General features: G+C 42.7%; 1 protein-coding gene across 18 annotated transcripts in view; it reads right to left on the minus strand.

Annotated features, from left to right (window-relative positions):
• FOXP1 (forkhead box P1) overlaps positions 1–18,763 on the minus strand; it is a 569,345-nt gene that overhangs the window by 177,706 nt on the left and 372,876 nt on the right. For 16 of the 18 annotated variants that reach the window (XR_014005113.1, XM_081184115.1, XM_081184128.1 and 13 more), the window contains one exon: positions 1,510–1,653. Coding sequence is in view for 15 of the 18 variants with exons in the window: in XM_081184115.1 (XP_081040241.1) it covers positions 1,510–1,653 (144 nt within the window). In the remaining 3 variants the exon portion in view is untranslated. Of the gene's footprint in view, positions 1–1,509; positions 1,654–11,517; positions 11,613–11,851; positions 12,004–18,763 lie in introns of those variants that run through there. The other 2 variants (XM_081184120.1, XM_081184121.1) reach the window with 2 other exon arrangements.

The following is an 18,763-nucleotide window of genomic DNA, read 5'->3' on the forward strand; positions in this document are numbered from 1 at the left end:
AAAACATGATTTCAAGCAATTATACAAGATACCTTACTGTGGGGGGTGGGGGGAAATTCTGAACCTTGATTTGGGTCTTAAAATAATCAGGCAGAAACAGTGGCGTAGCGTGGGGGGTGCAGGGGGGGCCGGCCGCACCGGGCGCAACATCTGGGGGTTAGGGGGCGCAAATCCACGGGTTAGGGGGCGCAAATTACTTGCCTTGCCCCGGGTGCTGACAACCCACGCTACGCCACTGGGCAGAAAGAATGTTTATTGTTCCCCCATCCCTCCTGCAGCTGCCTGTCCTACTCCCCACAAGCCTATCCAGGTGATCAGTGTGGGATGGGATCCTAAATAATGTGCAATGGGATGGATGAGGAGGCTGGATCGCCTCACACAGGCAAATCTGGACCTGATTTTGGAAGATTCTCTGCAGCAGATTCCCTATGCTTCATATGCTACGATGTGCAGGATGTCTCCCTGACTCCTCAGGGGCACAGATAGCTACCGGGGAGTGAAGGGGAAGGTAAACTTCCTTCTGTGGCCTTCCTCCCATTCATATATTTTAGGAATGAAGCCAAGGATTCCATTTTTTCCTTTAGAAAAAAATATCACCGAGATTATCTACAGATACTTCTTGAAATGGATAAAGTCCTGGATATAGTTAAACGAAACTACTGGAATTTGTATCTGAACTGGATGTGCTTCCCTTAGAAAGACAAGTGGCAAATGTCAATATAAACAATAAACCATCACTGTAATGTGGATAAACTAAGCTGACTTTAGCAAATCCCTAATACTTTTACGATTTAATTACCATTCCTCCAAATTGTATGCCAAATCAGTAGTTGACACACCTCTATTTTCTTGATACAACATGATGAAAAACTACTTGATATGCAGCAACACAGAGTAAAAGAATGGACAGATTTCCTTGCAAATATTACTCAGCATATATTGAGGCTCTAATAGCACATACATGCTTCTAAATATGGTAAACAACGGTTCTGGGAAACTTCCAAACACAAAGGTCTATACACCAAAACTTATCAACAAAACAAGATTTGCTTCACTAACTTTGAATTAGAGTTAGCATATGGACCTTATTTCAAAGGAGTGTTAATTCTTCTAGAAATCTTTTACATAAGAGCACAGTGACTGTTCATTTTTTTTAGAGTATCAAAGATTCAAGGTAGATTGGTGGATACTTCGCATTCCAAAAATCGCTCTTCTTCAATGGGGACCTCCAACATAGGAAGTTGAGAACTGAACTTTGGACTTTCTGCCACTGATCTACAGCCCTTCCCCACATATCCTTTCAAGACCTTTGTTTAACAGTTTAACTGGTAAAATAAAGTCTCAAGAGCACTTACTATTGATACATTTACACACCACTAAGTATGACTGAGACAATGGTGACATCAACAGCATATTTTTAAAAAATCTGCTACTACAAGTTTCCATGTCAATTGATCCTATTAAAACACATCAAGGAATAAGTACATTGTTGTTGTTATAATGTCTTACCTGAAGGGATGGTTGTTTCTCATTCCTCTTGGGAGACTTCAGCCCACTAATTTGTTGTTGTTGTTGTTGTTGCTGCTGCTGCTGCTGCTGCTGCTGTTGCTGCTGCTGCTGCTGTAACAAAAGCTGCCTTGCTACCTGAAGAGCCTGAAGGGAAATAATGATAGAAATAAGTTTCACCAAGCATAAATTATTGGTTTATCTTATGTATACATGGCATACTCACCAAAGAAACCACCAGAATTTGATTGTCATTGGACTACAGCAACGACACATTAATATCCACACTAACAAACCCTAGAAAATCAAAGCCCAAATGTTCATATGGTTCTGGTAGTGCCTCATTCAGCACAAAAATGAACTGACTCTAGTTGATGGCTTGTGCTAATAAACTGTTTTCAAGAATATGTCTATAATTCAGCACTCTGACCCTATCCGGGGGGTGGGGGGTGGACTGCAACTTTCACATTAAAGAGTGTCAGTTTATCAGACTATGTGTAGATGTCCAAACTTTTTTTCAAAGAGGGCCAGATTTGATGAAGTGAAGGGCCGTGAGGGCCGACCAAAGGGCCAACCAAAGTTGTTAACCTTTTCTTAGGACTGAAGTTGTTGAGGTATTTTTAGGATTTTACCCCAGGAAATAAACTGCCACAGGGGCCAGATTAAATCGACCAGCGGGACAGATTAGGCCCCCGAAACGGACTTTGGACATGCCTGGTATATTGCAATCTGATGTAAGAAATCACTGTTTCTGTAGCAGGTGTAGAAATATGAAAATGGTAGTTACTTAGACAGCCCTGGCTATTTTACATTCTATTGAATTGGTAGTGGTCTCAGCCTCCTCTCAAAGCTTTCTCAAAGCACATAAGTACACATTCCTCTAGTGCAGGGTTGGCTTACCACTGTTGGTAAGCCAGCCCTTTTGTTGTTATGACTCCAACCTCGATTAGCCCCAACCACTATGGAAAGGTATCATGGGGAGTCCAACAACATCTAGAGGGCCACAGATTAGCCAGTCACACCCTAGAGCAGCGGTTCTCAACCTGTGGGCCCCCAGATGTTGTTGGACTACAACTCCCATCATCCCTGAGCTCTGGCCTTGCTAGCTAGGGGTGATGGGAGTTGTAGTTCAACAACATCTGGGGACCCACAGGTTGAGAAAGGCTGCCTTAGAGAAACAGATTGTGAAATAGGGTTGGTTTGTTTACTACTGTTCCCTAGGGAAAACACATAATGCAGAAGAGGGGTTGTGTTATTTCCTTCTTTGTACATTCCCTCCTGGGATTCTACTGAGGGAGGCATCAAGAGCAGACTGACTCATGTTCTCCCATCTTCCCTCTCTTCATTATGAGGTAAGATAAACATTCTGAACAAGGAAATCCTACGGTTATCTGAGCACAGGATCTTCCATGCCCCGAAAGAGCAAACCCTCTTCAATGCTTTACAATGAAGGTGGATAATAAATTCTCAGCTTTTCTCCGTGGCTTATGCCCATGATATTTAGAGAGTGATTGGTCTTATTTTGTATTACCTCTTATGCATTACATATTTAAGCAGAGTGCTGAAAACTGGTCCTGCCTTTTCAGAGGTAAGGCCCTGCCCCAGCCTGCTGTAGAAACATTAGATACTAAGATGACAAGTAGGGTCCTTCCTAGTTCAAACCAAAAGTGGATTTGGTGAGTGTATTATTCTGCTTCCAGCAATGTTTAGAAAAACGTACCTGGGAAATTCATAAACATGGTTCGATATGGAGACAGCCATATCCCAATGTCTGTCCTTAGCATTTAAATATCAGAGGTATGACATCTCTTAATGTCTTTTTGAAGGTATTCTGGCTCATATATATTGATAGTCTTCTCCTCATTTTGAAATATCTAAGCATTTGCTCATCTCCACATTTTGCAACTATCCATGCCATAAAACTTAATTGTGCAGCCTGTGAAAAATAATTGCTTCCTGCCAAAACAAAGCAGTCCTTTCAGAAACTAATAGAGAAGATGCAAATCCCCTGCAAGTCCGCACAGTGATTAAAACAGACTCCACCCTTCAGACAGGTTGACCACACCTGGCAGTGTGGCTCAGCAGGAAGCAGCATCCTGAATACATGGCAACTCAGGACCTGTTTCCTAATACCTAATGAGAAGTTAGCAAAGCACATAAACAGCAGCAAAGGCTGGATTTATGAAAGATCAGTAATGACTGGTTATATATATATATATATATATATATATATATATATATATCTCAAAGAGGGAAAGTCGGTGGTGACAGTGCTAGAATTGGAAATACGTTTGCAATTGTTGAAGAGGAAGCCAGGTGACATAAACAGGAGGCTGGGGAAAAGATCACAAAGAGATGCAGGAAGTGTTTCCCTACCCAGCTCACTCTCAGAAGCCTGAAGCACTCACCAACATTTCAGATGCAAAGAAGAAAGCCTGCCTGTAGGAGCCAGAAGGAAATTAATGTCTGCAGGAGGACAGCTGGAAGCTTAGATGCCTCAAGGAGTTGCCTCTTGCTTGCTGCCTCATTGGAGGATTCACCATTGCTGGACTCAAGGGTTTCCTTGTCTCCTTGGAGACGTTCGGTACATGCGTAGGTGTTAACAGTGGGAACAGTGAAGACTTCATTAATGTAAAACAAGAAAGAAATAGTCCCTGTGCAAGATGCCTACACGGAAGGAGGAGAGTGAGGCATCCACACTTCCTTCTGCATATGTTCACCGAAATGTTTAGCAAACGCAGATTTCACTGCATTCTTGAATTAATTGAAGGGCATCTTTAGTTCTACAAGTCAGAAAGCATGAACCCTCAGAAAGCTAGAAAGATATGGTGACAAGGTAGGGGAATCTTATAAAGCAAGTCACAGTTGCGGCTGATGGTACTTAGCAGAGGCCCAGAATACTACACATCCATTTCTACTCTTGAGGCCCCATCTGGAGGGACCCCTTGGAAATCTAAATATGGAAGTTTTCCAACATGGGAAGAACATTCAGTTGACATACAAGCAACATTTCAGTTCTGATACCTGGAAATATAAGTGATTCAGCAGTAAGACTTCAATGGATGGAAGTCTAATAATATATAGTTGGTACATTTACTTGTTGGAATGCTAAACTGAAGATAGATAGATATTTCTGGTTCACATTTGGGAGGTATAGAACACTCTCCTTGGTACTCATGCTCTCCTCCATATGGCAGAAAGGGAAGCTTTGAGTCTCCTAGATGAGAGTTTACTAAAGGAGAAAGACTTTTGAGCAATACAGTTATCAATGTGAAGCTGGCTCCATTTGGTACCTTAATCAACTAGGGCTGCACTCTTAACTGTACTTACCTGGGAGTAAGTGCCACTAAGAAACTTAGCACTTCATTGATTTCCTCAAAATGTGATATTGCTTTCTATCTGCTCTGGCAAAAGAACCCCACATGTTGGTCAAAACCAGTTTGGTTTTTTTAATGTCTCCAGAAGAGTTAGCCTTGCAAGAAATGCCTCATTTCTCAACTGAGAGTGACTGTGAAGTTGAGACTCTGAGGCGGAGAACCCTTAAGGCCATCTTCCTGTATTCATGGGGTTTTCTCACATGAGTATCTGTCAGGATCCCTGTGAGTATATACCTCCCAGGTGGTTACCACAAGAGATCTTTTTCTGCATTAGGAAAGGGTGTTTGTAAGCAAATGAGAAGGAAACAGCTTCAAGATATAATGCATAGCCCAAATTAGGAAAGAATCACACAAAGAAACTTGAGGTAAAGGAAAATGAAAATCCAAGAAATATTAAAGAAGTGGGGAGGGGGTCCAGTTTTGCTTCATTTCTAAAATGTGAGTTGCTGGGGTTAAACTTGCCTTTAACTTGCTTAGAAGACCTTATGGCCACTCCAGTTGTGGGCTAGTTGTGGCTACATTTTGGCAACAGAAAGGTACTTTGCACATGCTTCAAGGCCACACTCAGTTATTAATTCATAAGATCTAGCTAGGATCAAGCGTCAGTGAACATAGGTTCAAATTAAGCCCCAGGGGACCCTCCGAAAGTAGGCAGAAAGAACAACGGGGGGGGGGGACACATTAACCTTTCCCTCATATTGAAGATCGAGTTATAGAAAACGTTGGGGAGAAAGTCCTACTAGTAACAATCAGCACAATAAAGTCCTTACTGTCAAACCATGCAGTCTGTTCAGTGGTTCAGAGTAGCCCTCACTAGTCCTCTAATTTCATCTGAGCCTTTCCCCCTTCACTCCTAACCTGAGATCAAACCTGCTTGCCCTGCAATTCTAAAGGCTAATCAACAGTCATCACTCCTCTGGAGCCAGAGAAGAAAAGAGAGGATCACTGAAAAGAAAGCAAGATGGCTAGCATAGTAGGAGAAGTGCTTGCCTTTCTTTCTTTCTCACCTCCTCTAAGCCATTTCAAGACTATTTGGAGTGCCTTTGTGAAATTAGCTTGCTGATCTCCATTCAACGTCAATGGATACCAGCCCTTATAATACTGGCACTTGTAGTCTAATCCAGTCTGACAAATGCTGCTTGAGAGAGAAGCACAGAACTGAGCAAGCCCTATATCTTTGTTAGTGTGTAGACACAGTAGTCAGTATGCTACAGGGATGCCAGTAGGATTTTCTGGGCCCAGCACACTGCAGGGGTATTGGGCACAACATTTGCAGATGTTGTATTTATATGTATAGGTGTCATTCTTTGGGGGGGTATTGTTATTTAAATAGAAATATAATACTTTATACCATAGTGGGGAAGACTGTGAACAGGTCAGATAACCTCTTACACCTGTTTGGATCTCTTTGCTTTGGCAAGCATAAAGCAGGGGTGGGAAACTGGTTTTATATATATCATGATATCTGGCAGGCAGAATGTTAACTGATGAAGCTTTTCGCATAATTGTATTTCCGCACTAGAAAATGCTTAACCTGATGGATTTCCGCCTGCCACGTGGATTTTGAAAGCCAACCATAATGCCAACCATAAACCATTGCAAGTTGTAAAAATGTTATGGTACTGAAGGTCTTTTATCAATGTGTCTTAAGATGCCAAAACCACACTTAGCTTGAACTCAGTTGTGTGTGTGTGTGTGTGTGTGTGTGTGTGTGTGTGTGTGTGTAAAGACATTTATAGCAACCAAGGATCAAATCCAATGCTTGGATAAATTCAAGATTAAAGTGTTAAAAGGCAGTTTATTCTAAGAGTATTTAACAAAATTTATGTACAGCTTAGTTACAATACAACCTCAAAGCAATTTAATATAACAACTATATAATAACTATTAAAAACCAGGCTTTCTGTCAGATAAGAGCTTGCTCCCCTGCAGTACTGGCAGTATCCCTCATAATACTAGAGCTAAAGGACATTAAGTTGAACGCTGGAAGATTCAGGACAGACAGAAAGGAATTTCTTCACATAACTACAGAGCTAAACAACATAATTTTCTTCCACAAGCTGTAGTGATGGCTACCAACTAGGATGACACTGAAAGAGGATTGATTATGCAACTGCATTGAGCGTAAGGATGTTAGTGGTCACTAGACTCCCTGGAAAAGTCCCTGATGTTGGGAGAGATTGAGGGCACAAGGAGAAGGGGATGACAGAGGATGAGATGGTTGGACAGTGTTCTCGAAGCTACTAACATGAGTTTGGCCAAACTGCAGGAGGCAGTGGAAGACAGGAGTGCCTGGCATGCTCTGGTCCATGGGGTCACGAAGAGTCGGACACGACTAAACAACTAAACAACAAAGCCAACATTACTATATTCTGCCTCCGCCACCAGGATGTATGTTTCTGAATACCAGTTGTTGGGAAACACAAGTGTTACACTTCGGGTCCTGCTTGTGGGCTTCCCATAAGTATCTGGTTGGCCACCGTATGGATGCTGGATTAGACAGGCCTGATCCAGCAGAGCTCTTAAATCTTTATCTTAATGTTTAGCATGAAATTAATCCCAGGTTAGAAAGAACATGAACTCCTGTCTTTGCTACCACCTTATGCATTTGGGTGGACATGCTATTGCCCAGTCACACAGTAGCTATGTTATTAACTGAACACGTTATGAGCTAGCATGATATAACCCCCTTCAATATGCATACAGTAACTTCTAATAACTTTCAATGCAGCAAACAGGATGGCACGTTCATAAAGTATTGAGCACACAAAACAGCAAATTTAAGTAAGCACATGTGCCGGGATTACAGTATACTAAAATCTGTAATGTAATAAATGACCTTCCTATACACAGGATCTCAGCTTTCCTACCTTATTATATGTATTCTCTTTACCTAATATGTATTCCCATCAATATTTCCTTCAAACACACAAAAAGAGAAGGACTCTAGCTCAATGGTAGAACACTTCCTTCCACACAGAAGGTTCTATTCCTGGTGGCTTCGGGTAGGGCTGAGAAAGGTTCCTCTCTGGAACACTTAAAGAGCTGCTGTCAGTCAGAGTAGGCAACACTGAGCTAGATGGACCAAAAGTCTGACTCAGTAGAAGGTAGTTTCCTGTGTTCTCCATAATCAGTGCTCTATAATAAAAGCATGGAAGTGATGGGAATAGGGTACAACTAGTGTGAGGGCAACTCTTTCCTATTCCATTAGCTCCATTTAGCAACTGTCATAAAGCAGTAGAAGAAGAAAGCTTCTGGAGAGAAACTGGGCTGTGGGTGGGACTAAGGGGAGAGGTGGGGAGGAAGATATGACAGAGGTTTATAAAAAGTGGACAGAGCAGTGTTTCCCCATCCAAAATTAGAGCTTGGGATCATCTGATGAAACTAATAAGCATTAGATTCAGAGTAAAAAAATACTACAACAGATAGCGATGGCTCCTAGATAGCTTTAGATGCTCTATGGACCTTCGGTCTGCTATGGCTGTACTCTTTATATGTTCCTGATATGTCACCGAGAAAACAGTACCGTGACACAATGACAGGGAAGAAGTTGGGGGACACATGGAGGCTAGGCAGACTAGAGCCTACACTAAATATGTAGTGATGTGCCTTGAAACACTAGAGAAGGTGCCTCATGAAAACCAACACAAGTGCTTTCAGAATGAGAGGCTTCCCTGAAACAACCAGCTCTTTTCTCCCATCTCAGCGCAGATCCTCCAACGTTTGCTTAGAGACTTCTAGTCTACAAGTCCCACCTCAAGTCTACTTACCCAGGCATATGACAGCTGAAAAACACTGTTCCTGGCAACTTAGGGATCACTGGTTGAGAAGAACTTACTTCTTTTTTGTTTGTTTTGAAAGGTTTTAAACATGCCACCCTGGGCTCCTTCAGGAGGAAGGGCAGAATATAAATCAAATGAGAAGTCATACTGTTCCCACACAAGAAATAAGTTCCTCATACATATTTTTATTGGTGAGATATTGACATACTGGGCATAAAGACTGCTAAGCTGATAATATACAGGTGCATATGCACCTTGAGTATAACTATGCAGCTCTTGTCACCTCATCTCAGAAACAGTATTATAGAAATAGGAGAAATTGCAAAAAAACACCACAAATGTATTAGGAATATAAAGCAGTAATCATACAAAGAAAGGTTAGGGACACACACACACACACACACACACACACACACAAGATTTTGCTAGTATTTAACCTGAATGTGCTCTGGTCAATGGGGTCACAGAGTTGGACACTACTAAACAACAACAACAACAACAACCTGAATGTGTACATGGAGGGAGCTCACTGTCATTTCTGCATTCATGTAGGTGGCTTTTACAGCACTAAATGGTTAAAAAGAAAAGCTGGTTTACATGTATGAACTGGTCTACACTGTCTGAAATCTTAAACTGCCAGAGGCTGGTAGATGGATGGGAAGGAAAGTACCATGTGCTATTAAAACCGCTTGAAGCATTTGTGCATAGCTATAAATGGATTAATAGACTGGCTTAGAGCACCTTTTGAGCTTCCTAAATTGTCCCAAGCATGCAAGATACTGAAACAGCACAACTTTCCCTTTCCTTGTCCTGCTCCATGTTTTGTTTTGTTTTTGTGTGTGAACCCAATCCAGATCCCCGGAAGAGAGCATGATCTTTAACCTAGATAACGGAACAGAAGTACAGCAGCCAGTCACTTAATATTATAGACAAGGTGATCTAATACATCCATTGAAACTGACGGGCAATTCCAGACCAGGAGAGATTTTGAAAGCAAGTCCATCTATTAAATTTGTACCTGCCCACCCAATGTGAAATTCCTTTCATGTGGCTGTCAGTTCTTTGTAATTCAGTGAAATCAACCAAAATATACAACAGGACTTGGGGATATATATATGTGTGTGTGTGTGTTTTCTTTCTTGAAAGTAATTTAGTTCACAGGGTTTTTTTTCCTCACAGAAAAAAACTACTTAACATTCTCCTGAGCTATCATTAAGGAACAGTGCACTGTACACAATGAGATTCACAAGAACAGTGTTAAAAAAGAAAGGGGTGCCTGTAATAGATTTAACATGGGCGCAAACTCCACATGCTCACTGCAAACACTTAGCAGCCAATAGGGGTGATAGAATAACTGCGCTGTCAATATTTTGCTCCAAAGTCAGCATCCATCCCTCCACAAGATTGCAAGTACTTCTCATTTAGGCAAGCACCTAGCTGATGTGTTAAAAGGAAAAGCAAACGACATTTTCCATGGAGGTGGAGAAGTAAGCATAATTATGATAAATCCAATCTAAGTCCCATGCGACTGGCACTCCACTGATAGGATATACAAAGCAACAGATTAATTTTCGGCTGGGAACTGTTTGAGTTTTCAGAAAGTTGAAGGCACAGAACACACAAAACTGTTGACTCACTTTAAGCTTCCTCCTCTCTCCCCCTCCCTTTAAAATGATACACAATTTCCCCTTATTAAAAATGGGAGAAAAACAATGCTCTTATTATTTTCCATGTATCTTTTATTAAGCCACAAAGAAAACAAGAGTTTGGCCACATGTTTGTTTGCTTGAGCTACTCCCTTTCCCTTCTGATAAATAATCAAGCCGGCCATCCAGAAAAAACAAAACCAGTGAGCTGGGAAATCTGATGGTCATCCAATAGACTGAGATACCAAGAAAGGCAGCAGACCACTTTTCCCACAGTGGGTTTTGCTGGCCTGCACCTACACTGACATCTGAGTAAATAACTTTAGTCACTCTTTCCATCTTCCCTATGCAGTTAATCTTGCTGTTAAACAAATTGTCCCCGAGGCAGCTGCAAAATATTGTTGTTTTCCCCACTGCATACTTTGGAATATTGCAAAAAAAAGGAGTTTTTCCACAAGCATGCATATTCTTAAAACGTTTGTGGCACATGCAGTTGGTCAAAATATATGTTTCTGTTCTTAAAAGTCTCAACATGGAACAGACCTCATAGAGGTTTTTGTTTTTCCCCCCAAGAGCCTCTCTGAGGATGCTTATTCAGACTATGCATTCTTCATGCCCTCTTGTGCTTCGTGGATATGACAACGACTGCTTCAAATGATTGGACAAAAAGTTAGATATCTGTGTTGGTGGACTTTCCTGGACACAGTACAAATTCCAAACAAACACCCCCCCCCCAAACCTACACAATTTATTAAGCCACGTGAACAAAAAGGAGAGGCACGGAACATGTGTTACAGCACTAGCTACAGATATTAAGCAGCATTACCTCTGGATTGAGCCAGGTGTCATAAATATTACAGACCCTGAAAATCTGAAGAAAAATCTCTGGCGTTAAAGTTAACACCTATTTTTACACACCAGTCTGCTCTCTTTTTCTTCCCTCAAATCTTCCTATAGCACTAGAAGTCTAGACAGCAGTCATACCACAGAGATAACACCCATGCTCATCTCAGCAGCCTGGTTTTTCTTTATCGTTTGATTTGTCCAAATATTAACAAACGGAAAGACAGCCACAAGGGAACGGCATTTCTAAAGATGCAGACCCTCCTCAAACTCCCTCCTGCCCCTCCCTTTCCATGCTGCCATTCCTTCTAAACTTAAGCCAGTAACAGGACAACACACAGACAAAACACTTCACAAACTTACACACGCTCTAAGCGAAAGCCGCCCCTCCTCAAACAACAGTCAGCACAGGACTTCTTGAGAAATACATTTGAAAAACAGAGCACCCCAAAGGAGGGAGGGGGCGCGGGTTAGCAGAAGGCAGCTCCCATTTCGTCTTGTTTTCCTGCTCAACAAGGCAGTAAACAACGTGAATCATCTTATTTTGCTCTAAAGCCTCAGCAATTAAATTTTCCTGGAGCAAAAGAATGCCTCTGCAAGCAAGATAGCAAGTTAAAAGTTCACCATAGCTACATGTTGTACCCCCCCCCCGAGCATTTAAACAGAGAATATGGAGAGTTTAACAGAGCACTCTTACTGTCTGTCTCTAGTTTGCCGTCTCCTTGCTGAAGATGTATTCTGGCTGTTTCTCTGAAGCAGGGGGTTGAAGAATGGTAAAAAGATGTTTGAATAAACAGGAAGTGCTGTGCAGCTGAAGCACACACTGAAGGGAAAACACACTGGAGCACTGCCCTTTGTAGGCAACAACGGGAGGCTTGCCTCCACAGTAGCAACGTCTGCTTTTATGAAATGACAAAGAAACCACAAGAATTTAAGCAATTCCCCCCCCCCATCTGCAAAGCTGATAGATCAGCTGGAGCTTGCAGGTAATTTCAAAGTTGTGTTTAACACTCCAAAAAAATGATATTAATTCTACCCTATTAAAGCAGCTGGCTGACGTGCAGAAATCATATATACATATACATGTGTGTGTGTGTGTGTGTGTGTGTGTGTAAAACTCAACGAAACAGCAGCAAATGCATCTTAGCTATGCAGCTAGGCAAATTCTTTATTTGTACATAGTTTTGGAAAGCTTGTTTTTCACACTCTTTGTGGTACCCACGCGCTTATGTCAATAAATGTCTGTTAAGGTTGGCCAGACTTCACAGCAATTATTCAAATTCCTTCATAACACGCCCCCCCCGGCCCATTTAAAATAAATTAGACTTTTGAATCTAAGATCTCAGGAGTGTGCATTCAATATGTTCCAGCAGATGCATTCTCTTTCTTGGTTTCCTTTCAATCACTAAAACAAACTACCTATTTAAGTCCAGATGACTAAGTAAACTCCCTTCCCTTCAACACCACCAGCCCTCTTCCCCCACCCTCAGCCTTAATTATCAAAAGTCATGTCTTTTGATGTAAGGGGGGGCAGAGATACTGTCAATGAAAGTATACTGGGTTTTGTATTTTGAAGGCAGTTGGCAAAGAGACGAACAGCGGAACAACCATATTCAGCAAGTCATTTTTCTAAAGGAAAAAAAAAGACAGGGAGGGAAAGAACAGGACCCCCCCATTTTTAAGAAAATGTATTGCTGTTGTGTCAATGTGCTACAACCACTGATATTTGTTATTTAGCACAAACTCTCGGACTGTCTGTCATTCTGGGTGCTAATGCTCAGCTAAAATAACTCATTGGGAGCTGTCAATGGGATGTTTACACAGGACGCAATCTTTTCTTCATACAAGGGGATTCCCCCCCCCTTTTTTTTACACTGGAATTCATCTTCTTTTGATCTCACATTCAAAGCAACAGCAGCTTGATAGACATGCAAGTCTGAAAGCAAATCCAGACGCTGAAGATAAACCGCCAGAGTATGACAGGCAGGAGCATCTAAAGCTTATAAAAATGAAGAGAACAGCATGTCGTCTGAGTATTACAATAGCAGAAATCAAGAGACATATTAGGTGGAACTGATCAGCCACAAAAAACCGTTCAAAAGGCAGATCATAGAAACAGAAAGACTAGGCAAAGTGGTGGTGGAGGAGAGAGAGGGAGAGAATGGGAAAGATCTGCTTTTAAAGACGCCTCACCTTCTCTCTAAGCACTACAAGCTTTCTGCTCCTGGCATGCAAAGTGGAGGAAATTGAGGGTTTCTTGTAAAAAGCCTTTACTAACTCAGCAGTTCTCACCTTTAGCTCACCAGTTAATCTTTTAATTAGACTTCTCAATTATGTAGGCCAAACATTTTTTTATTATTATTAATTTTCTTCTTCTTTAAATGCACAGTATGTGTGTTGCTTCTCTTTCCTGCTGTAGGTGTTATGGATTAGTTTATCTGTAGAAACCTAGGCTGAGATCCGATACACAGTTAAGCACGCTTTAGTGCCCACTGATTCTAGTGGGACTTAAGACACCGTTAAATATCTCTGGATTGCACCCCTTATACGGTAGCCATAATGAGACTGTAGTACTCATTAATTGTGAAATCGCTTGGAAATGCCACCCATTTATGTTTCCAGGCCCTTAAGAGCGCCACTTCTTCAAAATTGGTTGGCAATCTGATTAGCTGCTGGGTTCTCTCTCTACATTGTTAAAAGACTCTACTTTGTTATTGGATATTACTTAAATTGGACTATCCCCGAGACAGTTAAATACCAGAGGAGAAAATGCTTATGTGGAAATGATCACTAAAACTTTCTTGAGGAAAATCCATACATTTTTAATTCCTCCCCCTTCTGTATAAGCCTCTTACTTTAATTGAAGTTGCTGAATATAATGAAAAAGTAATTCTCAAACAATTTTGTACTTAGAGATGTTTGTTAACAAACACCGAATGAGCAGGCAGTGTTAGGTTAAAGGGCAGCAGAATTCCACATTATAATTTAGCCTGTGGTTATTTCTGATTAAGAACACCCTCCGGGACAGCAAAGGAAGATCTTCTTTTGCAGCAGGCATAGCTTTTAAAATTAGCCTCTTCTGCATAATAAACCAACAGAAAAACAGTGGATTCGAAGATGCACTGAAACAATTTAAAGTGTTGCAATCAGTTACAATGTGCTTTCTGGGGTGGAAAGCTATATGAACCAAGAGACAGAGCAAAACCCACCTTTTTGAGCAGCTCGCGCCCCAATTGTAAATATTAAAAAGAAAAATGCATCCTGGGTTCTAAAACTGTTATAAGAAAGTCACCTTCTGTCATGCTTATGTAGCTATCTAATGAGCTAAAGGCTGATTATTTATCTTTAAACTGTACTAGTTTAATCTTTTAAGGTCACCACTAATCTGCTTCAACCTTTTTTAAAAATAACAGCTTTCAAGACTTGCCGCTGGAACTCACTAAACCTGGGGGCTGAATGTCATTGGAAGCGAAGCTTTTACCTGAAGCAGCTAGCTGCGCAATGTAAACACTGAGCAAAAATTCTCTGGTAAATCAAGAGGCAAACTACAAAGTCTGCATGCTGAGAATGCAGTCCATAACAAGGCTAATCTTACACCATTCCAAAGAAATAAATAATTATCATGATCAGAATGCAAGGTGACTATCCTTATTTTCTCTAGCGTGTGACTGAGGTTAGATACTGTTCTTGGCAATAATCATTTTGCCTGAACCTCCAGTTGCATTTATTAAGAAGTGTACACAAAAGAGTGGTGACCAGGCTGTATTCCCAAGGAGGTTTGTTATTACTTTTATTTTTTCCCTCAGCCGTCTTGTGGACTTGAATGTCACCATGGACCTTGAATGTGAAACAGCTTCAAGCTAATAGCTCTAATTGCTTGAAGATGTGCAGGCAGGTGAAACCTGATCTCCCCTGGCCACTGTAGAGACCAGGAACAACACAAGAATGTTTACATAGTGGGTTGAGTTTAATAGACAGTAGAGCTGGGTTTCAGACAGCTAGCAAAAATGCAGCTAATAGGTGACCTCTTAAATGTAGCCCCCCCCCTCCCTCTAGTAAACAAAAGGCCATTTCCATTTATTAAAAAAGGGAACATGCTAAATGCCAAGGTTATCTGCCTGTCTGGATGCAGCCCAGGTTCAGATGCACCTGATGTGAAACTTTATCTCTGCAAAACACAAAAGACGTCTAACATGTCAGGGCTCAGTGAGATTCAAAGTGATGTCACATTAATCGTGAACTGAATATTTTACAGGACTGGCCTTTCCAGATTGTCTAGAACAGGGGGTAGCCAACGTGACAGCCTCCATATGTTGTTGGATTCCAGTCCCATAAGATCCACACAGTAGTGAGGGATAATGGTAGCTGAAGTCCAGCAACATCTGGTGGGCCAAGGGTTAGCCAAACCTGGATGGATGGATGGATGGACAGACAGACAGGCATATATATATAGCACACAGCACAACTGGAAACATCTGTGGAAAACAATGAACATATGAACCCTCCTCTGTGGAGTAATAATAATTTTATTATTTATACCCTGCCCATCTGGCTGGGTTTTCTCAGCCACTCTGGACGGCTTACAGCATGTATAAAACATAGTAAAATATCAAACATTAAAAACTTCCTGATACAGGGCAGCCTTCAGATGTATTCTAAAAGTTATGTAGTTCTTTATCTCCTTGACATCTGAAGGTAAGGCGTTGCACAGAGAAGGTGCCACTACCGAGAAGGCCCTCTGCCTGCTTCCCTGTAAGTTCACTTCTTGCAGTGAGGGAACCACCAGAAGACCCTCAGAGGAGGACTTCAGTGTCCAGGGGTGGAGATGCTGCTTCAGGTATACTGGGCTGAGGCCATTTAGAGCTTTAAAGTTTTGCACCAACACCTTGAATTGTGCTCAGAAACATACTGGGAGCCAGAGAAGATCCTTTAGGACCGGTGTTATGTGGTCTCGGCAGCCACTCCCAGTTACCAGTCTAGCTGCCGAATTCTGGATTAGTTGTCGTTTCTGAGTCACCTTCAAAGGTAGCCCCACAAAGAGCACATTGCAATAGTCCAAGCGGGAGATAACTAGAGCAGTGTTTCCCAAACGTTTTTGGGCAACGGCACACCTGTTTACCGGAAAAAAATCTCGCGGCACACCACCATTAAAGCCCCGCCCCCATGACGTCATTCGGGGAGCCGGCGGCCCGGGCCTGAGCTGGAAGGAGAGGCGGTGCTTTTCGGCACAAGGCAATCGGCCTGGAATTGTTTCCCGCGCGCTGCGAAAGGGAACAGCTGCGGTCGCGCGAACCCTCCGGCGCTGGGAGGGGAAAGGGCGGAGTCGCAGAGCACCAGCTGGCCGAGCGGTTGCGCGCAGCGTTGCGCTTTTGGAGAGCGTGCGGCTGCTGCTAGGGGATCCGGGGACGTGAGCAGGCCTGGCCCGACCCGGGTTGAAGGAGGACAAGCCGGCAGCGCGCCAAGTGAGTTTGGTTGCGCGCGACGGCCCCCGCTCCCCCCACCCCCGCCGGATCCTCGCCGCCGCCGCCTCTCGCCCGCCTCCCTCCCACGGCACACCAGCCGATGTCTCACGGCACAGTAGTGTGCCGCGGAACACCGGTTGGGAAACACTGAACTAGAGCATGCACCACTCTGGTGAGACAGTCCACAGGCAGATAGGATCTCAGCCTGCATACCTGATGGAGCTGGTATACAGCTGCCCTGGACACAGAATTGACCTGTGCCTCCATGGACAGCTCTGAGTCAAAAATGACTCCCAGGCTGTGCACCTGGTCCTTTAGTGGCACAGTTATCCCATTCAGGACTAGGGAGTTCCCCAACACCCACCCGCCCCCTATCCCCCCAAAACATTACTTCTGTCTTGTCAGGATTCAGCCTCAATCCTTTAGTCTCCAACCACCCGCAGACACTCACACAGGACATCCACTGCCTTCACTGGTTCTGATTTGAAAGAGAGGTAGAGCTGGGTATCATCTATACACTGGTGAACACCTAGCCCAACCCTCCTGATGATATCTCCCAATAGCTTCATATAGATGTTCAAAAGCATGGGGGAGAGTCCTGAGGCACCCCACAAGTGAGAGCCCAGGGGTCTGAACACTCATCTCTCAACACCACTTTCTGGACATGACCAAGGAAAAAGGAGCAGAACCACTATAAAACAGTGCCTCCAGCTTCCAACCCCTCTAGCCGGTCCAGAGGGATACCACGGTATCAAAAGCCGCTGAGAGATTCAGCAGAACTAGGAAACAGCTATCACCTTTCTCCCTAGCCCACTGGGGATCATCGACCAGCACGACCAAAGCAGTTTCAGTCCCATGATGACGCCTGAATCCCAATTGGAAGGAATCGAAATGGTCTGCATCCTCCAGGTGTGCCTGGAGTTGTTCAGCAACCGCCCGTTCAATCACCTTGCCCAGGAATGGAAGATTTGAGACTGGACAATAGCTGGCAATGGTGGCTGGGTCCAAAGTGGCCAGTTTAATAACTGCTTCTTTCAGTGGGTCTGGGAAGACTCTCTCACAGCATTCACCACAATCATTCACCACCCAGCAGAGCCCATTGCCCAGACCTTTCCTGCTCGCTTTTATGACCCAAGATGGGTAAGGATCGAAGAGACAGGTGGTCAGTTTCATTCATCCAACCAGCCTGCCCCCATCTTCAGAAGTAACAGATTGGAATTGATCCCATGCAACTTAGACAGGCTTCTAATGCTCTCCCGGCCCTATTCCCATGGCGGAGTCTACTTCTTTCCGAATCTGGTGCTTACTCCCAAGTAACTGAGTAAAGACTGTGCAGCCTTACACTGCAATCCTAAGCATTTTTACTCAGAACTAAGTCCTACTGAGTTCAATAGGATTTACTCTCTGGTATGTTCCTGATCATTCTTACAGTTTCTATTATTATTATTATTATTATTATTATTATTATTATTATATTATTATTATATTATTATTATTATTATTATTACTACTACTACTACTACTCCTCATCTTTTTCCCTGGCAGGGACTCAAGGAAGCTTACAGCTAAAACGTTATTTCATTCCATTTATCTCTTGAAGGTGTTGTACACAATCCCTTCCCTCACATATTTTTTCTTTACAACAATCCTGTGAGGATGGCTCAAGGTGACAGATGTACATGTGTATATGACATGTATGTGTGCAGGAGATCAAACATGGGAGAAGCTTCCTGATGCAGAATCTAATGTCTCCATTTTCATCAGACAAATGTTGGAGGGTATGCGATTTTGACACACAGGTTTGCTTCCATGATGTCTAGTTTGGCCTAGAGGACAGCAGAATCTGGGCTGCAGGAAAATAAAACCACTTTCCAAGAAGCAGCAGGGCACTAAAATGTATTTGAACAGGTCATTTCACAATCTGTATGACAGAAAACAAAATGGGGGGTGGGGTGGGGTGGAGGAAGGTAGTTCAACTTCTGCCAGAGGTCAAAGCACAAAAAGGTGTTTACCAAGAGGTGTAGTCTTGAAAGTAAACACTCTAGGTCAGCAATATACAAAGACTTAATAGCTTTGATTTTTTTTTGCAAAATCCTAAAACAAGCCTTACATGGCTTGAAACTTGCTGGGAGCTCTGCTATATGTTA

Source organism: Podarcis bocagei (assembly GCF_964188305.1).
Source record: "Podarcis bocagei genome assembly, chromosome: 2".
NCBI classification, from domain to species: Eukaryota; Metazoa; Chordata; class Lepidosauria; order Squamata; family Lacertidae; genus Podarcis; species Podarcis bocagei.